Raw genomic sequence first — 21,701 nt, forward strand, 5'->3', positions numbered from 1 at the left:
ACAATTGGAGCTGTCTAAAGAGGTAAAGTATCTAGGGGTTATACTGTACCCAGAACTTACCTGGAACCGACAGCTTGAAAGAGTAATTAAAAGAGCGGAGGCGACATTAATGCTGACCAGACGCACACATGGAAAAACATGGGGACTCTGTCCGAAAATGGCGTACTGGACATATACAACGATAGTGAGACCCATAATAACATATGCATCCTTGGTATGGTGGACAAAGATGCAGCAAAGAACCGCTATAAACAAGATAAGCAGGATACAAAGACTTGCATGCTTGGGAATAACGGGAGCAATAAAAACAACACCGACGGACGGCGGCACTGGAATCCCTGTTAGACCTACCCCCTCTTGATATATTTATCAAAGGGGAAGCGAGGATGGGAGCATACAGGCTGCAAGGAAAACCAAGGGATAAATACGAGAACCTTGGGCATAATCAGATTTGGAACCAAGGTGGGGTAAGTATATCTGATACATATACTGACCACATGGTACCAAAATACACATTGAATAGGAACTTCGGAATAGAAATCAATGATCGAAGGGAGTGGAACAGCATCAGTAGCAAAATAAGGGGAACGATCTGGTATACGGACGGATCAAAAACCGATGAAGGCACTGGAGCCGGTATTTTTAGTGAAACAGAGAATGTAGGACTCAGTTTCTCACTAGGAACATACACAACTGTGTTTCAAGCGGAAATGTACGCAATTCTGCAGTGTGTCATAATGAACAACTTGAGGGCCTATGAAAATAGACGGATCAATATACTCACAGACAGCCAAGCATCACTGAAGGCACTAATGAGCCCGAAAGTGACGTCAAGGCTGGTATGAGAATGCCGGCAAGAACTGGAAGAACTGGCCAAAAGAAAGAGTGTAACTCTATTCTGGGTGCCAGGACACACCTGGATAGACGGTAATGAGAAAGCAGATGAGCTGGCAAGGAACGGTTCATCAACTTCATATTTTGGCCCAAAACCTGCTCTAGGAGTACCTAAAACAATAATTAGGGGACAAGTCAGGGAATGGGTCAAAAACAAACACAAAGAATACTGGGGGAACGTACCTGGTCAGCGACACGGGAGGCCCTTAATAAGGGAACCCTCAAAACGGAGAGCTGAGGAACTAATAAAATTACATAGGAGTCATCTCCGCATAATTACAGGTCTTCTCACGGGTCACTGTGCCCTGAAAGGACACCTGAATAGAATTGGGCTGTACGAAGGGAACCTTAACTGCAGACTGTGCAATAGGGGAACTGAAACAGCATATCATGTACTGTACGAGTGTGAGGCTTTGGATCACAAGAGGCAGGCTATTTATGGATAACCAAAATTAAGTCCAGCAGAATATGCCACCCAACCCATGCTAGGGATGTACAATTTGGTACGTGGAACCAAGCTTGTGGATTGGGTGACATGAAAGATAGGATGGTTGGCACAATAAGCCCATGAGGCTGCAGTGCCATCGGAGACATATGTCAGACGACCTCCAAAAAAAAAACTCATAAAATTTTGTGGAATTTATTTCTATAAAATATTTCTATTTTGTACAATCAATACTTTTCTCATCTGTTATCAATACATCATAAAGGTGTAAATAAATAATTATTGATTGGTGTATGGTGTATGTTATGTTATTTATGCCTGTTTACTGTTAATAATAATATTGGTTACGAGTAGTTATGTTTGGTTGTGTAATCTTTTCCAGTTACGTCTAGCAACCTAACTTCTCAATAAAAATAGTTGTGTCTCAGATTAGCAAATAGACTTTACCTTTTCATACTTGATTGTTTCATTGTAATTCTTAAAAATGCCTGACAGTTAACATGTTTAGATGAAGGATTTTTTGTCTTTGATGAAGGCAAATTAGCCTGAGTATTGTGATGGCATCGATAGTCTTTCTGTAATAAAAAAAAATCTATTTAATATCTTACAATATATGAATATATGTTTTGAACTTTAAATCAAAATGAACACAAAATTTCTTGCTTAGCAAAATACTTAAAAATTCTCTCCAATGTTAATTATTCATCCCTACAAAATATAAAACCCATAAAGTTAGAAAGTGAATATATTAACATCAATATTTACCTTGAAAACAAGCTTCATAGAATCATTTGGATAAGTTCTTAGAACTCTAAAATTTAGTTTATTAACATTTTCATATTCTTTTTGACAATTTTGAGCATCTTCTTGTGTTGTTATATTAGCTCAATCACTGCATTAAATGCGCCATCCTTTCCATTTATTTCGGAAAAATTAACCACCTTATACTCGTTTGTTTTTTTTTTTTTTTTTTTTTTTTGAAAATTGGCTTTGGCAGAGCCAATTAGCCAGACTTGTTTGTGATTGATTACAGATTCATAGTCATAAATTTCTTATTAACATAAGTACATTCTACAATATTATTTTTATAGATACATTGGTACATTGTGTAGCTTTTTTTTATTTTGTTTTTTTTTTTAATTATTTTACTGTTTTATTAATATATATTTTAATTTGTGCGAAACACTTTTTTTGCTTATTTTTTTCTATTCTTTTTTATTTTTGTTTCTATTTTTTTTTCTTTTTGTTTCTATTTTTTTTTTCTTTTTTTTTATTTATTATTTTTTTGTTATTATGTGTTTCTTTATATATTATTTTTTTGTTTTTTTTTTATTTTTTCAAACCACATTAACAAATTATGCCTATTATATTACGTTTACAACTTGTATTTACATAATTTAACATGTTTATAAATGAGATGAAGAATTTCCATATCATTTGTAAATATTAAAGTATTATAGGTCTGGATCCCGTGTATGAAAAAAAAGTTGATTAATAGCAAGCTGAAAATTTGTTAATAGCTTAAGGGTGTCTAGACGAATAAACTTTGATATATGGGAACACTGGAACAGGGGCAGTTTTAATTGTGGAACAGGTTAAAAATTTGGAACAGTCAGTCCACGAAAACGGCACATTTATTTTGTCCGACAGAACAGACTTAAACTCTCCGAACAGAGATTAAACTCTCATGCAAAAATCAGACTGCTATTTATTACCTGTCATAATTCCTGTCCTTTCATATATTCTACATGTTCCACTCATTAAAACGCCCATTTGGTGATAAATAGCAGTCTGATTTTTGTATGAGAGTTTAATCTCTGTTCGGAGAGTTTAAGTCTGTTCTGTCGGACAAAATATATGTGCCGTTTTCGTGGTCTGACCGTTCCAAATTTTTAACCTGTTCCACTATTAAAATTTCCCCTGATCCAGTGTTCCCATATATCAAAGTTTGTCCGACTAGACACCCTTAAGCTATTAACAAATTTTCAGCTTGCTATTAATCAACTTTTTTTTCATACGCGGGATCCAGACCTATTAAGGTTTATTGGGAAAAAACATTTTAAATCTTTTAATTCCTTATAAAGGTCGTTTATGTTATTTATGTTTAAATGACATTCTAATATAACATGTGTTAGATCTCCGATTTTGCCACAAGTACAATTGGGAGTATCTGACAAGCCGATTCTATGCATGTAATATGGCGTAAGAGCATGATTGGCTCTCAGCCGATTAATGGTCTTTATAAAATGTCTGTTATATTCTGTGTAAAACCATATTTTTGAGAATATCCTAGGGTAACAATGAGCAAAATTTGAGCCAGTATTACATTCTCTGTAATGCAATTGCCAATTATTTTTAAGTTTTTGTCTGCTAAAAGTATCAATATCTGAAATTGGAATTAAATTTTTAGCTGATTTAGCAAAATTGTCAACTATTTCATTGCCTTTTATTCCCGAATGGCCCTTAATCCAAGCAATTGTTACATTTACTCCTAATTGTGTAATTTCAAACAGGGTTTTAAGTAAATTCAATTCAATGTGGTTTATGTGTTTGACTGTTTGAATGTTACTTAATCTGTCCACCACGCTTTTACTGTCAGTAAATATAACATAATTGCTAGTTGGATTCAGTAGTACATACTGAACAGCAAACATTACTGCTATCATTTCTGCTGTGTATATTGAGCATTCAATAGGTAGGCTATATTGATGATGGTAATTTTTATTTTCGTGGAATACTGCACAGCCCGTTCCATTTGCGTCTTTTGACCCATCGGTAAATATGTACTGAAAATTTGACCATTTTTCTCTAATAAGTATATCAAACATATTTGGCGGTAAATGTGAGTTTAAATAACATGTTTTAACCTTGTTAGAAAATAATGTTTTTGTCATTGCACTGTAGTAAGGCGGAATTTGGCTTTTATAGATAACTTCACTGTACTTTACCGTACTTAGATAACTTTCTACCAAAGGTATAGATTTTTTAGTTCTCCAGTACCTATGAGTGAGGTCTAAAACTGATAGCTCATGTAGATCTTGAAGGTATTTACATTTTTTGGACAGAATTCGAGTTGTAAATTTATCACTGAGGAATTGGCGGCCTAAATGCAATGGAGGTTCCACTGCTTCATTTTCCATTATTTGGACTGGAGTGGATTTTAAATAACCTAGGCATAATCTTAAGCATTTATTTTTTTGAATTTCAAGTTTATTTAGAAGTGTATTGGTCGCTGATCCAAATAAATAACAGCTATAGTCGAGAATGGGTCTGATCATGTTACGGTAAAACATCAAAGCAATATTTTTGTCTGCTCCCCAATTTGTTTTACAGAAAGCTCTTAAAATATTTATTGAGTTTTCTGATTTTTTAACAATATGATGAATGTGATCTTTCCATGACAATTTCCTGTCTAGATAGGTACCAAGATACTTAACACAGCTTTTAATTGGAAAATTAAATTTTCCAACGTTAAGATTGTCTTGTGGAACTCTACGCTTTTTTGTAAAGTAACACACCTCAGTTTTTGTGTCAGAAATTGATAATCCTACTTCTTCATAGCACTGATTTACGATTTCTAATGCGACTTTTAAATTATCCTCACATCTACTTAACAATTTTCCTTCTGTATATAAAACAACATCATCAGCATATTGAAGAATTTTTGTATTGTTGGGTATACTAACTTCAAGATCTATGTTGTACAGGATGTATAAAATCGGGCTTAAAATACTCCCCTGTGGCAATCCAATATTAGTTAGTCGAGGATATGAAAATTCATTATTATTAATTTTTAAATAAGTTAATCTGTTGGAATATAAAGATTTTAAAATGAGAGCAAATGAATTAGGGATTCCAATATACAACATTTTTTTGTAAAGAATGTCTAAATTAACATTATCAAAAGCAGCGGAAATGTCAAGGAACGCAGCTGCTGTAGACTTATTTCTTGTAAAGTTAAGTTGAATTGACGTAACTAGAGCTGCAGTTGCATCTTGAGTAGACCTAGACTTGCGAAAACCATATTGTGATCTTGGAAGTATACCATCGTGTTCTAACCAATGTTCAAATCTATTTTTAATTATTCTTTCGAATGTTTTTAAAAGACATGAAGACAAGGAGATAGGTCGGTAAGAATTTGGATCACGGTCTGGTTTGCCAGGTTTTTTAATAGGAATTATCAGGTATTCTTTCCAACTATTTGGTACTGGTATCTTATTTGTCCAAATATTGTTGAAAGTGTTTAGTAGTGAAATTTTATGTTCGATCGGTAAGTTGTACAACAGCGAATATGGCACATTGTCTATACCTGAAGACAAGGGCGGTCATAAGGGGGGGGGCATGGGGGCCATGCCCCCCAAAGGTGGCAATGCACCTTAAATAAACTTGTCTAGTAACACAGGATAATGTTATGTTAATATATTTTAAATTATTTACTCTGTAAATTAATTATTTTGAATGGATTCACATACGGATTTTGAAATACCTAGATACTGCAATCTGTAATAATGATAATTAATCATAATGCTTGTCTCTTCAACTCTGGTTACGCCAATGCAAGTGCATCGCCTCCCGCGCGAATCCCGACACCGGCGACGTCCAGTGTAGAAACAGAAACATAAGAATGCCTATGTACATATTTTTTTATGGAAGTTATATCGTTGTGTATTGTGTAGAAATTTGAACGTTCTGAAGTATCTATCGTCTACCCGATATACACTATCGTATCGTAGTTATAGAGGTGACATAGGTGCAGTGCACTATATATATTGCCGGATTGTAATCATCATTTTATTCCAGGGTGACAGGTGAGTAAAAATCCATAGATAGGTTAGGAATAATTTTCTGTTTGCTAACGGAACGAATACATCAGCAATGAGTAAATAATACTCTGCAGTTTTCTCTCGTCCAGCGCAGATGTTCGCTATATAGGATGCTATTTCGAAATACAAAAGTTAATAGATTCCGATTTGAACGAAAAGTGACTGCAAATTATTATTAGGCTCAAATTAAAAAACCTGGGCATATCCATCTCTCGTTTGGCCGGAATCACAAATGTTCTTTTTTTTTCAGAAAATGAAGAGGGCAAACAATACGAATACGTTGAATTCGTATTTCTCTGTTGTTCCGAAGAAAGTAATTAAAGATGTGGGTGATAATGGGTCATCCCGGTCATCTTCCTCATCGTCTTCTCAACAGAATCTCGTAGTGCCAGAACGACTTACAACAGTATCAACATTACAAACATCAGTTAATAATGAAAATACTCTAAAGCAAGTCGCTGTAGAAAAGTCCAATGAAGTTAGTAACTACGACATTGGTCGAGTTGTTGATGGTTTGAGTGGTTTGGGAGACTTTCAAAAATATAATTATTTGAAAAATACGTGGGTTCCGGAAAAAAACTACTCATTTCCATTTTCTGAACATAACAAAAATAACAAGTTAGTTAAGCGGTACTTGAGATACGATCATCTCCAAAAATATAACTGGATTGCGTTTTCGGACTTGAAGAAAGGACTTTTTTGTAAGCACTGTGCTATCTTCGCAAATTCAGGTGGTAAAAATAAAGCAACAAGTTTGCAAAGTTTGGTTACCACACCAGTTACAAAATTTGCAAAATTATTTGGAATGGATGGTGTGCTAGATAAACATAATACAAATCGATATCACATTGAAGCGGTTTTATCGAGCGATAATTTTATAAAATGTTACGAAAACCGATCTTTAGATATAAGAAATTTGATAGATAGTGCTCAAGTCAGGCAGATAGAGGATAATCGAAATCGGCTCAAACCAATCATTCGATCTATAATTTTTTTAGCCAAACAATGTATACCTTTCCGTGGCCATAAAGATGACGGGCCATTGTTAGAAGAAAGCAATGTAACAAATAATGAGGGAAACTTCCGAGAGCTTCTTCGATTCAGAATCGAAGCAGGAGACAAAACTTTAGAAGATCATTTAAGAAACACGTCGTCACGTGCCACATATATTAGCAAAAGAACGCAAAATGAGTTGATTGAATGTTGTAAAGACGAAATTTTGTCTGTTATCGTGAAAAAAATTAGTGATGCTAAATATTACAGCATTATGTTTGATGAAACTACTGACATAGCACATGTTTCCCAAATGTCGATTGTTATTAGATACTTAGAAGGTAACAACGTGCGGGAGGATTTTGTGTCATTCATAGATTGTCATTTTGAGAACTATGAGCTCAGTCCCGATACGTTGGAACCGGTTTTGAATGCTACTATTTTAGGAAAATCAGTGATAAAACAAGTTCAAAAATTTCGTTTACCATTGGAAAATTGTGTAGGAATTTGTACAGACGGATGCAGCGTAATATCATCAAAACAACAAGGAGCCGTCCAAGAAATTCAAAAAGAAATGAATATAGCTGTACGATGTCCATGTTTCAATCATGCTTTAAATTTGAGTTTGTCGAAATCATCAAACGTTCAATGTGTGAGAAATGCTGTAGGGGTAATGAAGGAAATAATATCTTTTTTCAAAGCCTCTTCTAAACGCAATTATGTCCTCAAACAAACATTGGGTGATCAGATCTCTGGATTGTGTGAAACGCGATGGGTAGAACGGCACGACTCCGTTCTGCAGTTTAAAGCATCGATTGAAAAAATTTTGCAAGCTTTGAATTTGATTTCCGAATGGAACGAAAGAGAATCTTCCAGTAAAGCTAGGACGCATATACTTGCGATCTCATCAAATTGCAGCTTTATTATCACTTTGTTTTGTCTAAATGAAGTACTCGCAATAACGTTACCTCTGAGCAAATTATTGCAAACAAAAAATTTGGCTATAAGCTCTACACATAATGCTGTTCTAAATACGCTGCTTGTTTTGAAAGACAAACGCAACAATGCAGAAACAAATTTCAAAGAAATAATGCCATGTCTAGAAAATTTGAATATAGATTTATGTATTCCAAGAGTGAATAAATTCATGAAAAATCGACCTAATCCAGATATTCATTCCTCCACAGAATACTTTCGAATAACGATATATATTCCTTTACTTGAAAGTATCATTTCCGACATTGAGTGTCGTTTCCAGCAAGAAACCATGGATGTATTTAATCTGCAAATATGTGTTCCTGCTATATTAATTCATTCAAATGAAGATGACATCCATTCCGCCGTAGAAATTTTGATTGCAAAATATGGAAGTTTGTTTGAGACAGTAAAGGCCCCGTCTCACCATCAAATAATTGACAGTTAATTTGATCAAACTTGACAGTTAGTGACACAAAGTGACAGTTAGTATGTATAGTTTGTGTCACTAGTCAAGTTTGACTGTCAAGTTTGATCAAATTAACTGTCAATTATTTGATGGTGAGACGGGGCCTTAAAGGCCCCGTCTCACCATCAAATAATTGGCAGTTATTTGATCAAACTTGACAGTTAGTGACACAAAGTGACAGTTAGTATGTATAGTTTGTGTCACTAGTCAAGTTTGACTGTCAAGTTTGATCAAATAACTGTAAATTATTTGATGGTGAGAGGGGGCTCGATTTGTACTGCGCGGCCGCGAACACTACTATAGGCTGTTACTCATCTCATACCATACTAAGGGAGAGATTAAATATCCAGCAAACGACGGCACTGTTGCCAGATTTAGTTTTTCCTTTTAGCGGGAATTTTAAAATTCGTCTGATGCCACTTTGGTGTTAGAGTTCTGTATTCTTAAAATAACCTTACTTTTACAATTAGGATTATTTTATTTACATCTAAATATTAAAACAAGTATTGTTTATTGTACTGTGTCATAACTTAAAATTCATGTTGCAGTCTTTTGAAAAAAAAAATGAAGCTCAAAAGAAATATACTTAAGGCGGCTGCACAATTGACCGGGAACGGGAACGAGAACGGAAACAGGAACGAGAACGGAAACTGAAAGCATCAGCAGATTCACAATTAAATGGTAAACAGCTGTTTTGTGTCACTGTCACTTGTGCTATTAATTATTTTTCTTCTCAAAATAAATTTTGTGGAACGATCTTTTTCTAATTGTATTAAAAGAACATGTCTGTTAACTCTAAAAATATGGATTTATTTGATGACGAGCTTTTATAATATTTTCGTTTTTTATAATCTTGGAACTAATTTACACAATATGTGTGCAATCGCAAAGGTTTGTCAGCATAAAGATAAAAAGCATATCATTCAAATATTTATATTATTATTGTATCTAATTACCAAAAATACCAAGTTTCTTGTAAAAGGTATATATTAAAATACCCTAAATAAGGGTCACAATACAAAACGTTTTCGGATTAAGGAATCCATCATCAGTGTTTAAAAGCCCTAAAATTAAGTATAACCTAATTAAATGAGATAAAAGTTAAAATTGACAGAGGTTTTCAAGAACAAGAGGTCATACTTACAAAATTTGCATGCCTGAGCCACCAAAATGTATAGGGTAAAAACCCTTTAAATGTAAATAATAAAGATATTTTACATATTTATATAAAATTCATCGGATGTTATAGATAAACCTGGATGTTACCCAGGGCAACACAGGACTCTCCCCACGTGGTTGGAACTTTTTTTTTTTTTTTGGAGAAAACCTCACATATTGGATTTCAATGGCCAACTGACAAGTGAATTCAAGAGCAACCCGAAATGACATCAAGAACTGTCAATGCAACCTAGTTGTAATATTACTTCAGCCACAACGTTAAAGATTAATTTAACGCTCGGTTCCACCAAGGTGATCTAAGTAAAATCTTACGTAAGTTTTGCTTAGTCAAAAAAATTTCTTAGTTAAAATTTGCGTTCCACCATACAAGTTTTTACTTAACTTAGCCAAGAAAAAACTTAAATTATCAGAGATACCAACTTTTCAAAACGGTCAAAAATTCTTAACCTATTGACACGTTTTTAATGCAGAAACACAAAAAAAGAAGAAAATTCGACAGTTAGTAATGCGAAAACACCAAAAAAGAAGAAAAATTGCGTCATGTCATGCTGTCTATAATCAATGTCATTTCAATATTTGTTATGATAGGTTTGTTCCAACATGAACTTTTGGACGGCCCAAAAACCGTCACGAAACTGCTTGTACCGTTTGTTGTGCGCATGTTCGTAATTGTATCGCCCAGTTATCGTCCCATGACGGTAATCATATATTTGTCATTTTTGTTGGTGACAGCTTGTGTGCTTTTAGTCGATCAAAGGCTCAAAAAATTTAAAGAATTAAATCCTAGTGCTCAAGTCAGTCCAACCAGCACATTATGCATTTGCCCGATTACTGAAATGATCATCACGAAACCGTCACCGAAAGATCACAATTCTTGTTGGAACAGTGGGAAGGACGATCCGATGACGATCATATTTTTGTTGGAACGGATTTTCTTTACTGCGCAGGATCGTTACCGTTTCCTGACGGTTCTCGGTCGTGTTGGAACAAACCTGATATTGTACTTTTGCTTGCTCCTTTGTCCTTTGTTGTTTCGAATTTAGTTTACTTGATAATTTAATATTAATGTTTATATAATAGTTTAGAGTTTATAGTCATTAATTAGTTTATTCTTATTTTAGTTGTGAGTTTAAATTTAAAATATAATAGTTTAGTGTTAATTAGTTGCTAGTGTAAATATTAGTTTTTAAAAGTTAGGTTATAGTAACAGTATTAAAAGTATATTGATTATGGAGAGAACCAGCAAAAGGGTAAACTTCTCTGCCCAAGAAAAGGAAGAGCTAATCTTTTTAGTATCTAAGTATAGGGAAGTAATTGAAAGTAAAAAAACCAATGGTGTATCTCCAAAAGATAAAGAACATACATGGGAGCAAATTCATTTTGAATTTAATTCAAAAGGTTTAAACACCTTCAGAACAAAGGACCAATTAAAGAAGTATTGGGCCAATATCAAGCAACTAGAAAGGCAGGCGGCAGCGAGCCTAAAAATAAATAGATTGGGAACAGGAGGAGGGCCATTCCAGCCACAGAATGAGCCAGACGAAAATGTTCTCGATATAATCAATGCAAAAACTGTCAGTGGTTTAGACAATGAATTTGACGATGAAATTTTATTGGAGCAAAATCTTCCTATAATATTAGGTATGTTATCTTCAGTATTCCAAAATTCATGTTACTTAAAATTTTCTTCTTTTCAGAGACAGAAAATCAAAACACAGAATATACACAGATTAGTTCTGGATATGTTGCATCTGTAATAAAACCAAAAACAGATAATATTTTAAATTGCAAGGAGGTAACAGTGATTTGCAACGGTAAGTACCATTCTAAACATTATAGAACTGCAAATATTGCAATGTCAGGCCACTTAAGCCACTCTAATGAAATAAGGATTTATTAAACTAAAAATATGCTTAATATACACATTTGTCTTGCCATACAAAAAAATATTGTAAAAGTAGAGAGTTGCCTCTGTTATGAAAATCAATAAAATTACTAGTAGTGGTGGAGAACTATTGATAGTGGTCATACTCGATATTTATCAATAGTATAACGTCTAACTATCAATAGTTGTCAATAATTGAAAAAATCATTTATTTTTATTTATTTATTTAACCAAATATTTTTTTTTATTAACTCCTTGAGAGATCTGCAATCTGCCCATTAGGCAATAAGCGTTTTTTCTGACCAAATATGAGTTACATGAATTTACAATAAATAATTCAATGTATTCTTTAATAAATACGTTATATATGCTCACACGTTCATTACGAAATAATTTGAACACTTTATAAACATACTCCATGCCACTATCTATACTAAATTTACATGATGCAGTAGAAATAAACAAACCAAGACCCGTTAAATGCTACTAGGAGCACTCCCAAATCATAATTTACAATGTATAAACATTGGAAATCATGATTTGGGATTAACAATGTTTATTAATTGTAAATGAATAATAAATTTGCTCCAAAAAAATATGTTACAAAAAAACTTTACGTACCTAAACTGTTATGACTGTCTGTAGATGGTCATCAATTATAATGGTAAAAATTATAGTAGCTTATTTAATTTTCGAAAATCAATAATACATTCAAAAAATAGAATTTATGGTATACCTACAGTAAACTTTTTAGGAAAATATAGACGTTATAAACCACTTTTCACTTATATGAAAATTCTCATCAAATTACAATAATTTATATGCCCATCTTGACGGTTGGCTCAAAGTAACTGCTTGTACTTGCTAAACGGGATGTCAACGAATGTTCAAACGCTTATCAATGTACACCTATAAGATCATTTTAACTTGTTCGCTGCTGTCTCGATCAATATGACTGAGAAATTAGCTTTCCCATAGGCCAGCTTGGTTAATATGACTGAGAAATTTTTTTTCATTTTCATGTAAGAGACACATTTCCACAAATTTCTTAATAAGGGTGACGTAAATTTCCTGAACGTAAAATCCATACAAAACACTCTGGCAGCGAACGAGTTAAAAACAATGCCATTTAAGCTACAGGTATTGACAATTCTGAATTTAACTATAAAAAATTGGACACCGTCTACAGATGGTCATAATGATTAGAGGGTTTATTAAATATTTGTATCTTTTTCAGATTCACAACCAGGTACTTCCAGAAGCAACAATTCATCCGAGTACCAGCCTTTGTCAAAGCGACAAAAAATTAATTCACAAACTTAGGTTACGCCACCATATGTCGAACCCGCAGTTCCACCAAAACTAGATGAATTGAAGGCCCAGTTTCTGAGTAGCCAGATTGAGGAACTGAAGGAGAAGGTGGAAATGAGGAAACAAGAACGATTATTTCAAGGGCAACTCCAAGCTCTCCAGCTCAAGGAAAAACAAGCAGAAGTGGACATTTTGTTACAAAAAAAAAGAAAACTTGAGCTGGAGAATGACGCTCTAGAAAGGGAAATTAAAAAAAAATGTACATAGATATTAAAATAAAAAGTGATTATTAGATTATTATTTCTGTTATCTGCTGACACATTGTAGTTAAGATCATCTTGTTTATTTATTTATCCATCTTATGGCACTACAGACCAATTTGAGACCCGCCTCCATTAGCAAACCCCTCCATTCATTTTCTTTGTGTTTTCTCTAGTTTATTTCCATGTCCATTAATTGTTTGTTTAGGTTTTTCTCTTTTTTTGTCTACACAGCTTATCAGCTAATCTATTTTCAAAGATGTCAAAGCCTTAAAGTACATAAAAACTAATACAGTAAACAATAGGGTATTCCGAAAAAACCAAAATTTAAAAATGTTGATCTCCCTGGCTGTTTTCTGGTGATGGGTAGCCTATGAACCCTCAATTTCAAATTTCAGCCCAAAATGTTAGCCCTAACCCTTGTCTGTCCCAAGCCCCCAAAATTTTTTTTTTAGTTTTTCAGAGATTTTTTATTGTTTTTAATCTATATCTTTTTGTAAAAAAACAAACAAGTAAACTCAATTTTAAATTTTATTTTACTATGTTCAGAAAAAAATCATAGGCCATGATAAATAGTTTAATATGGAGATTAAAATATAATAAATATTAACAATTTTTCACGTTTATTGGTCGTTCTCAAGATAATTTGAGTACCTAACTAAAAATTATTCTTGTTAAAAAACAACACATTTTTCTAATAACTAATTATACATCTGACTATGAATGGACAAACTTGTTATAAAAAAATATCTACAAATTGATTCAAATGCAAAATAGTAGTTACATGAGTAAAAGTTTGTTTAAATATTAATCAAAAGTTGCCTTTCTGAAATCAAGATTTTCAACCAAGGTTTTTTTCCAAAAAATCCAGGTTTTTTGGTTTAAACTAGGTTTATTTGATACAAAGTATAATAATTCTAAATATTTTAAGAATTAATCAATTATTTTATAAAATATAATAAACAATGATTAAGACAACTTTTATATTTATTTACATACAACCAAAAAATTAATATAACAAAAAAACATCTTCAAACGTAATAGCATTCAAAGTAACTAAGTTTGAAAGTATGCGGGGCAGATCAACAAGAGATGCAATTTTCATTATAAGGCAATCGATGGAAAAATACAGGAATAAAGAAACAAACGCTAATATGGTATTCATTGATCTTGAGAAAGCATATATTTATATTAGTACGTCGAGAGATTCTGTGATGGGCACTCAATAACAAAGGAGTCCCTGGTGAATATGTAATAGCCCCACTTTACACGATGCAACTAATTGCACAATTTCTTTCAGCAATAGAAATTGTATCGTGTCATACGCGAATTGCACAGAAAAGCTGCAACTTAACCTAAAAATGGTATGTCAAAGTTTCTGTCCATTTCATGTCAGTTTATGCAATTACTTGCCCCGTGTAATCACTTTATTGCAGAAAGTAGTTGCAGCTTATTGCAGAAGTTCTTGCTGCAAGAACTTGTGCAATAAATTTCGCAATTACTTGCATCGTGTAAAGTGGCTATAAAGATTGTGAGAGATATGTATGAGGGAGTAACAATTAGTGTTAGGACAGGTGTGGGAGAGATTGATACATGTCACGTGATAGTAGGATTGCACCAAGGCTCGGTGCTTAGTTCTTATTTATTCTCATTAGTTTTGGACCAGATAACAGCAAAACTACAGGGTAACATTCCATGATACTTAATGTATGCTGATGATGTTGTGTTAGTAGGAAATAGTGAAAGAGACTTAGAGCAAAAACTGGAACAGTGGAGACAAGCTCGAGAAAAAAGGTTTAAGAAAACTGCATGTAGGGATAAGCAAAGACAATGATGATGATTAAGGTGGAGCAAAATAGTTTTCAATAAAAAGTCGTCTAACATGATCATTATTACGGTTTCCTGCTGGCACAATGTAATTATTGTCATCCATCACAATATATTCACCAATATCATCATTAGCTGGAGGTTGTGGTTCGCCTTGCCTGACTGCTACATTATGCAGACAAGCTGTAGCAACAATAATAGGTAATACAGTTCTCATGCTTAATCGGCATCCATATGCCATAATAGGAAATCTCCGCTTCCAAACACCAAACAGTTGTTCCACTTTTACCCTTGTTCCTATATGAGCTTGATTATACCTCCTTTCTGCATCTGTTTGTGGATCTCTGAGAGGAGTTAATAAAAAGTTGGTGCATGTGTAACCACCATCCCCTAAAAATATTGTAATTTAATACTGATTATTAGTTACATGTAGGTGAGGAAAATGTGTGATTATTGAATTTATTACAGACAAACATCACTCAATATTAATTTCAGTGATCATTCACCAGTGGAATCCAATACAGATTGTAAGTATGTATAGTCCATCAGATATCAAATTGTATCTATATTACACAAGGTAGGTATGTCAAAAAATATGAATTTCACGAAAGAGTAAAGTATCTTTATTTATTTCACAATATTGAAATTTGTTATTATGAAATGTTGTTTGGAATAAAAAATTATGTTCTGATATATGCAATTACAATTATTACATCCTTCTAATGGAAAAAAATATTTGAAGATTTTTCTCAAATTATCGATACAGATACCAATATCATTTTCATTTATCTCTTTTATTTTTAATTTGATGAAGAAAAGTTATTCTTCATAAAAAGCTCTTCGTGGTCTAATAGGTATTTATGCTGCAACCATCATAATGTCGGCTTAGTGACACAGAAATGTAACTACATTTTGTCTCGTTTTGAGATATCTACACCACTGAACTTACCTTAATGATTTCTTTTGAGTGACACCTGTTTCTGAACACCTAAAACCCCAGTGAGGAGTTACGAAACTCACTAAAGTAAGTTCAATTTCGTAGATTGAACTTCAAAATGTGAAATGTAGTTAGATTTTTGTGTCTCTATGCCGACGATAATATCAAATTTTATTAATTTTATACGAGGTAAGTATATACCTTTATAGCTCACAACATTTAAATTAGAATGATATAATTGCACATTAAAACATAGTTTTTAATTCTAAACAACTTTTCATAATAACAATTTTCCATATTTAAATTTAAATACGTAAATAAACAAAGTTTTCATTATGATAATGCTCGCATTTTCAGCTTTTTTTTTTGTAATATAAGATGCTCACCTAATAAAACTCCATTTGCAAAATCTCCTCTCATAAATCTTTGTTTCACAACTGAATTATTAAGAATTGTTTGGTCGTGGGCAGATCCAGGCCATCGTGCTGTTATACTTTGGAAAAGACCATCAGCTGAGCATACCGCTTGAATATTGATGCTGAAGTAGCCTTTTCTGTTTCTGTAAATCTCTGCATCATTGCCCCCTTTAACAAAATAGCAACATTATAGTTATATGCAGTAGTTAAGTGACTTTCCAAATACACAATCTTACCAGGTGATGTTATTTTTATTTGACTGCCATCAATGCATCCAATCACTCTTGGGAACCCTCTCATTTCGTACCATTTAGCCTGTTGCTCACGAACTTCCTCTATATTATTGGGCAAGTGGATGTAGCGAGGTCTCAGTGATGCTATTAAGGGGGTAACCCGTTGAACAATCCTACAAACAGATGACTTCGAAGGTCCAAAAATGTCACTTATGCTCAATAAGTGTCCTCCAGTGGCATATGCTCTTAGGCAAATTAAAAATTGATTCATTGGACTTAAACATTTATTTCTGAAACAAACAAAAATTTTATTTTAAAGCCTTAAAAGTTATTAAATTTTACATTTGCCTTACCTGGCACTAGTAAACTGCAAATGTTCTTCTATTTGAGACAATACTTCAAATGCACTGTTTTTCGATAATCGAAATCTTTCAAAAAAGTCTTTTTCAGTATATGTCTCGAAATAGCTTGTTCGCTTGAATTGTCTCGGGATTCTAACAACCATGTTATCCACTTCATCTACTTGATTCAATTGATTTTCCATTTCATTGTACTCATCAAATAAATCTTCAGCATCCACTTGATTCAACTGATTTTCCATCTGATTGTACTCATCAAATGCATCCAAACCGTCCAGATCCATTTTTAAAAAATCGCACACAATATTCTATTTATACACAAAAACCTATACCTAGCACTGCAGTTTACAACAAAAGGTAATTATTTAGTGTTGACTCACCGCTCCCACAAGTCTGACAACTGTATATATATGGTATCTGCCTTACCTTCTTATCATTTTAAAATTAACAATTAACTGCGCTCGGCTTTAATTTTTGTATTTATCTCATTTAAAAATGTGAAATTTTCACATCAATTTCAAATTATGGCCGCCATTACAGTATGCGCAGATCGCTTACGTATGGATTGATGACAGTTTATTTCTGCAATGTTTATGTCTGCAATTGATATAATATGCAGTTTATGTCTGCAATTAATATAATATTAATTATTAATAAAATTAAAAAATTAATATATTATGTATTATACAGTACAATTTCTCAAAGGAAGAAGACCTAACCCTTCGGTCCAAACCTAACTTTCGGGTATTAGAGTGTAGAGTGTTTTGTTAATTATTAATAAAATTTAAAAAAAAATAAAGCACCTTCCGTCTTTGCACAAGAAATTATAAAAAATTTTAAATTAGGCAACATTGCAGAAATAAACTGTCATCAATCCATACGTAAGCGATCTGCGCATACTGTAATGGCGGCCATAATTTGAAATTGATGTGAAAATTTCACATTTTTAAATGAGATAAATACAAAAATTAAAGCCGAGCGCAGTTAATTGTTAATTTTAAAATGATAAGAAGGTAAGGCAGATACCATATATACAGTTGTCAGACTTGTGGGAGCGGTGAGTCAACACTAAATAATTACCCAACAAAAAAATATAAAAATACTAGGAACACAAAAACCTCTACTACATACACTATATTATACACTAAACTATTATACTATATGCACACTATATTATACACTATAAACTATTAACACTATTCTATACTACTACTTTATAATATTATAGACTACGGTAGAATTTACAAAAAATAATATAAAAATATATTGGATTGAAAAAATACGAGTTCGAACTTAGAACAGAACATCAACAACACGAAATTTAACCTCACTTTTTGTCAAAACATGACTCTCCCAAGTTAAAATTTTCGCTTAAGTCGTCGTAGTAGGGGACTTAAGTTTAAGCAAAAATATTTGGACTTAGTAAATATTTTTAGTTGGTGGAACGAAATTCAACGGACTTAAGTAAAAATTATTTCTTAAGATCAAATTTTCACTTAAATCTCGTTGGTGGAACCGGGCAAATGTTTTAAGATAAAAAACAGTATCAAATTTACAAATAGTAAAAATAAAAGATGTTCACAAAATATGAAAGATTTTTTTTTCCTAGAAATAATGCATTAATTAAGTATTCAAAATAGGGAAATGAAATGTTTACGTTACAGGAAGTTATGCAGTCAACAATACCAATAGGTGTTGTATTAGTGGTATGAAATTGTCAATACGATTAGACAAATAATGGTAAAGGCCTTATACTAGGAACACAAAATAGTATGTAATGTGTACATATGTGTACGATTTTAAGAGTATTGATGAAATGATAATTGTTTAATGACTGATAACTTTCTTGGTAGTCGACCCAACATAAATTGTATAATGATAGAAAAAGTGATATGATAATTGTAAAAATACTGTTTTGTTTTTATCTGATATTTATCTGAAAATGAGACTAAAGTAACTTGATGAAACTGAGTCCTCCAGAGACCTGACATCAAATTGGTTAAAAATGAAATGGTTGTAAAATATGGGGGGGGAGTAGGACAGTATGAGAAGTCTGACAGAGTATGTTGTGATATTGGACCATGGAAGATGTGTAGTGTGTTGTTATGAAATAAGAGTTATCTAATCTATAAGCTATGAGATGAGGCTAAATTTTGGAAAATTAAAGCTGGTGTGAAATAATGAGGATGTAAGAGGATGAGGTAGAAATGAATATTAAAGAGTTAAAGTAAGATGTTGCTTATCTACAATTGGGAGTGAAATAGATGTACGTGGTAGTCATGAATGGTGTAGCAGAGAAGAGGAAATTGTATCTGATGTGGTTTATGAAAAAAGTTGACGGTGTAGGGGTTGAAAATCTCGGTTAAATGACACATGGCGATTGACACAATTAGGACTTCTCTGCTTCTCTTTAACTATTTCTAAGTCTTCATACAGGTCCAATTTTAGGAAGTTTTTTTGTGAAATATTATGTAATAACGAGACATCTTCTGGGATATTAAGGGTATGTTTGTTTTTTACAAGATGTTGAGAGAAAGTAGAAGTGTTTTTTCTTTTGGTGTGCTCTAAGGAGCGTGAAGATAAGGATCTACAGGTCCTACCTATATATGTAGCGTCACAATCAGAACATTGTAATCTATACACACCACTACGATCCATGTAGTTGATAGGGTCTTTGGAATTGGTAAGACACTGTCCCAGATTGTTGGGCACTTTGAAAGAAATATGAGTATTATCAACTGCTCTTTTAAGAATATATCTAATGTCTCCAGAAAGACGTTCATGAAGATATGGTAAGGAAGCATATGAGGGTCTTACCAATTCCAAAGACCCTATCAACTACATGGATCGTAGTGGTGTGTATAGATTACAATGTTCTGATTGTGACGCTACATATATAGGTAGGACCTGTAGATCCTTATCTTCACGCTCCTTAGAGCACACCAAAAGAGAAAACACTTCTACTTTCTCTCAACATCTTGTAAAAAACAAACATACCCTTAATATCCCAGAAGATGTCTCGTTATTACATAATATTTCACAAAAAAACTTCCTAAAATTGGACCTGTATGAAGACTTAGAAATAGTTAAAGAGAAGCAGAGAAGTCCTAATTGTGTCAATCGCCATGTGTCATTTAACCGAGATTTTCAACCCCTACACCGTCAACTTTTTTCATAAACCACATCAGATACAATTTCCTCTTCTCTGCTACACCATTCATGACTACCACATACATCTATTTCACTCCCAATTGTCGATAAGCAACATCTTACTTTAACTCTTTAATATTCATTTGTACCTCATCCTCTTACATCCTCATTATTTCACACCAGCTTTAATTTTCCAAAATTTAGCTCCTACATCACATATACAACCACATCCATCAGAATTGAGTCTCATTCCAGCCACCTGTCTTCTTAGCCTCATCTCATAGCTTATAGATTAGATAACTCTTATTTCATAACAACACACTACACATCTTCCATGGTCCAATATCACAACATACTCTGTCAGACTTCTCATACTGTCCTACTCCCCCCCATATTTTACAACCATTTCATTTTTAACCAATTTGATGTCAGGTCTCTGGAGGACTCAGTTTCATCAAGTTACTTTAGTCTCATTTTCAGATAAATATCAGATAAAAACAAAACAGTATTTTTACAATTATCATATCACTTTTTCTATCATTATACAATTTATGTTGGGTCGACTACCAAGAAAGTTATCAGTTATTAAACAATTATCATTTCATCAATACTCTTAAAATCGTACACATATGTACACAGCACATACTATTTTGTGTTCCTAGTATAAGGCCTTTACCATTATTTGTCTAATCGTATTGACAATTTCATACCACTAATACAACACCTATTGGTATTGTTGACTGCATAACTTCCTGTAACGTAAACATTTCATTTCCCTATTTTGAATACTTAATTAATGCATTATTTCTAGGAAAAAAAATCTTTCATATTTTGTGAACATCTTTTATTTTTACTATTTGTAAATTTGATACTGTTTTTTATCTTAAAACATTTAAATTAATCTTTAACGTTGTGGCTGAAGTAATATTACAACTAGGTTGCATTGACAGTTCTTGATGTCATTTCGGGTTGCTCTTGAATTCACTTGTCAGTTGGCCATTGAAATCCAATCTGTGAGGTTTTCTCCAAAAAAAAAAAAAAAAAGTTCCAACCACGTGGGGAGAGTCCTGTGTTGCCCTGGGTAACATCCAGGTTTATCTATAACATCCGATGAATTTTATATAAATATGTAAAATATCTTTATTATTTACATTTAAAGGGTTTTTACCCTATACATTTTGGTGGCTCAGGCATGCAAATTTTGTAAGTATGACCTCTTGTTCTTGAAAACCTCTGTCAATTTTAACTTTTATCTCATTTAATTAGGTTATACTTAATTTTAGGGCTTTTAAACACTGATGATGGATTCCTTAATCCGAAAACGTTTTGTATTGTGACCCTTATTTAGGGTATTTTAATATATACCTTTTACAAGAAACTTGGTATTTTTGTGATTTATGGTATACAGCCAGCTACAGGAAGTTTATTTTCCTCGTGGATTATCTAATTACCATATATAAGTACGTGTACTGTGATCTACATCAATCATACGGATGAGGACATTTTTCCAATAAAGAAATCAATTGTTCGTCATTTATTTTAATG

At 32.9% G+C, this 21,701-nt stretch overlaps 2 protein-coding genes across 2 annotated transcripts; one reads left to right on the forward strand and one right to left on the reverse strand.

The window, feature by feature from the left end:
* The first annotated feature begins 8,743 nt into the window (after positions 1 to 8,743).
* Positions 8,744 to 13,271, forward strand: LOC126880268 (myb/SANT-like DNA-binding domain-containing protein 3). Its single transcript, XM_050644045.1, has 3 exons — positions 8,744 to 11,419; positions 11,476 to 11,592; positions 12,901 to 13,271. The coding sequence occupies exons 1-3, from the start codon at positions 11,008 to 11,010 to the stop codon at positions 12,984 to 12,986; spliced, it is 615 nt and encodes a 204-aa protein (XP_050500002.1). The 5' UTR covers positions 8,744 to 11,007; the 3' UTR covers positions 12,987 to 13,271.
* A 527-nt stretch (positions 13,272 to 13,798) lies between these two features.
* Positions 13,799 to 17,374, reverse strand: LOC126880261 (putative nuclease HARBI1). Its single transcript, XM_050644037.1, has 4 exons — positions 17,001 to 17,374; positions 16,651 to 16,937; positions 16,385 to 16,582; positions 13,799 to 15,451 (listed from the first exon to the last, which is right to left on the reverse strand). The coding sequence occupies exons 1-4, from the start codon at positions 17,288 to 17,290 to the stop codon at positions 15,075 to 15,077; spliced, it is 1,152 nt and encodes a 383-aa protein (XP_050499994.1). The 5' UTR covers positions 17,291 to 17,374; the 3' UTR covers positions 13,799 to 15,074.
* Between the last annotated feature and the right edge of the window lie 4,327 nt (positions 17,375 to 21,701).

Source organism: Diabrotica virgifera, chromosome 2 (genome assembly GCF_917563875.1).
Source record: "Diabrotica virgifera virgifera chromosome 2, PGI_DIABVI_V3a".
In the NCBI taxonomy this organism is placed as follows: Eukaryota; Metazoa; Arthropoda; class Insecta; order Coleoptera; family Chrysomelidae; genus Diabrotica; species Diabrotica virgifera.

Coding starts and splice junctions, on each gene's coding strand:
- LOC126880268 (XM_050644045.1), top strand. CDS start 11,008: ATGGAGAGAACCAGCAAAAGGGTAAACTTCTCTGCCCAAGAAAAGGAA. Junction 11,420..11,475: donor AAATCTTCCTATAATATTAG/GTATGTTATCTT, acceptor TCTTCTTTTCAG/AGACAGAAAATCAAAACACA. Junction 11,593..12,900: donor GGTAACAGTGATTTGCAACG/GTAAGTACCATT, acceptor TATCTTTTTCAG/ATTCACAACCAGGTACTTCC.
- LOC126880261 (XM_050644037.1), bottom strand. CDS start 17,290: ATGGATCTGGACGGTTTGGATGCATTTGATGAGTACAATCAGATGGAA. Junction 16,938..17,000: donor TTGCAGTTTACTAGTGCCAG/GTAAGGCAAATG, acceptor TGTTTGTTTCAG/AAATAAATGTTTAAGTCCAA. Junction 15,452..16,384: donor TGCAAATGGAGTTTTATTAG/GTGAGCATCTTA, acceptor CAATATTTTTAG/GGGATGGTGGTTACACATGC.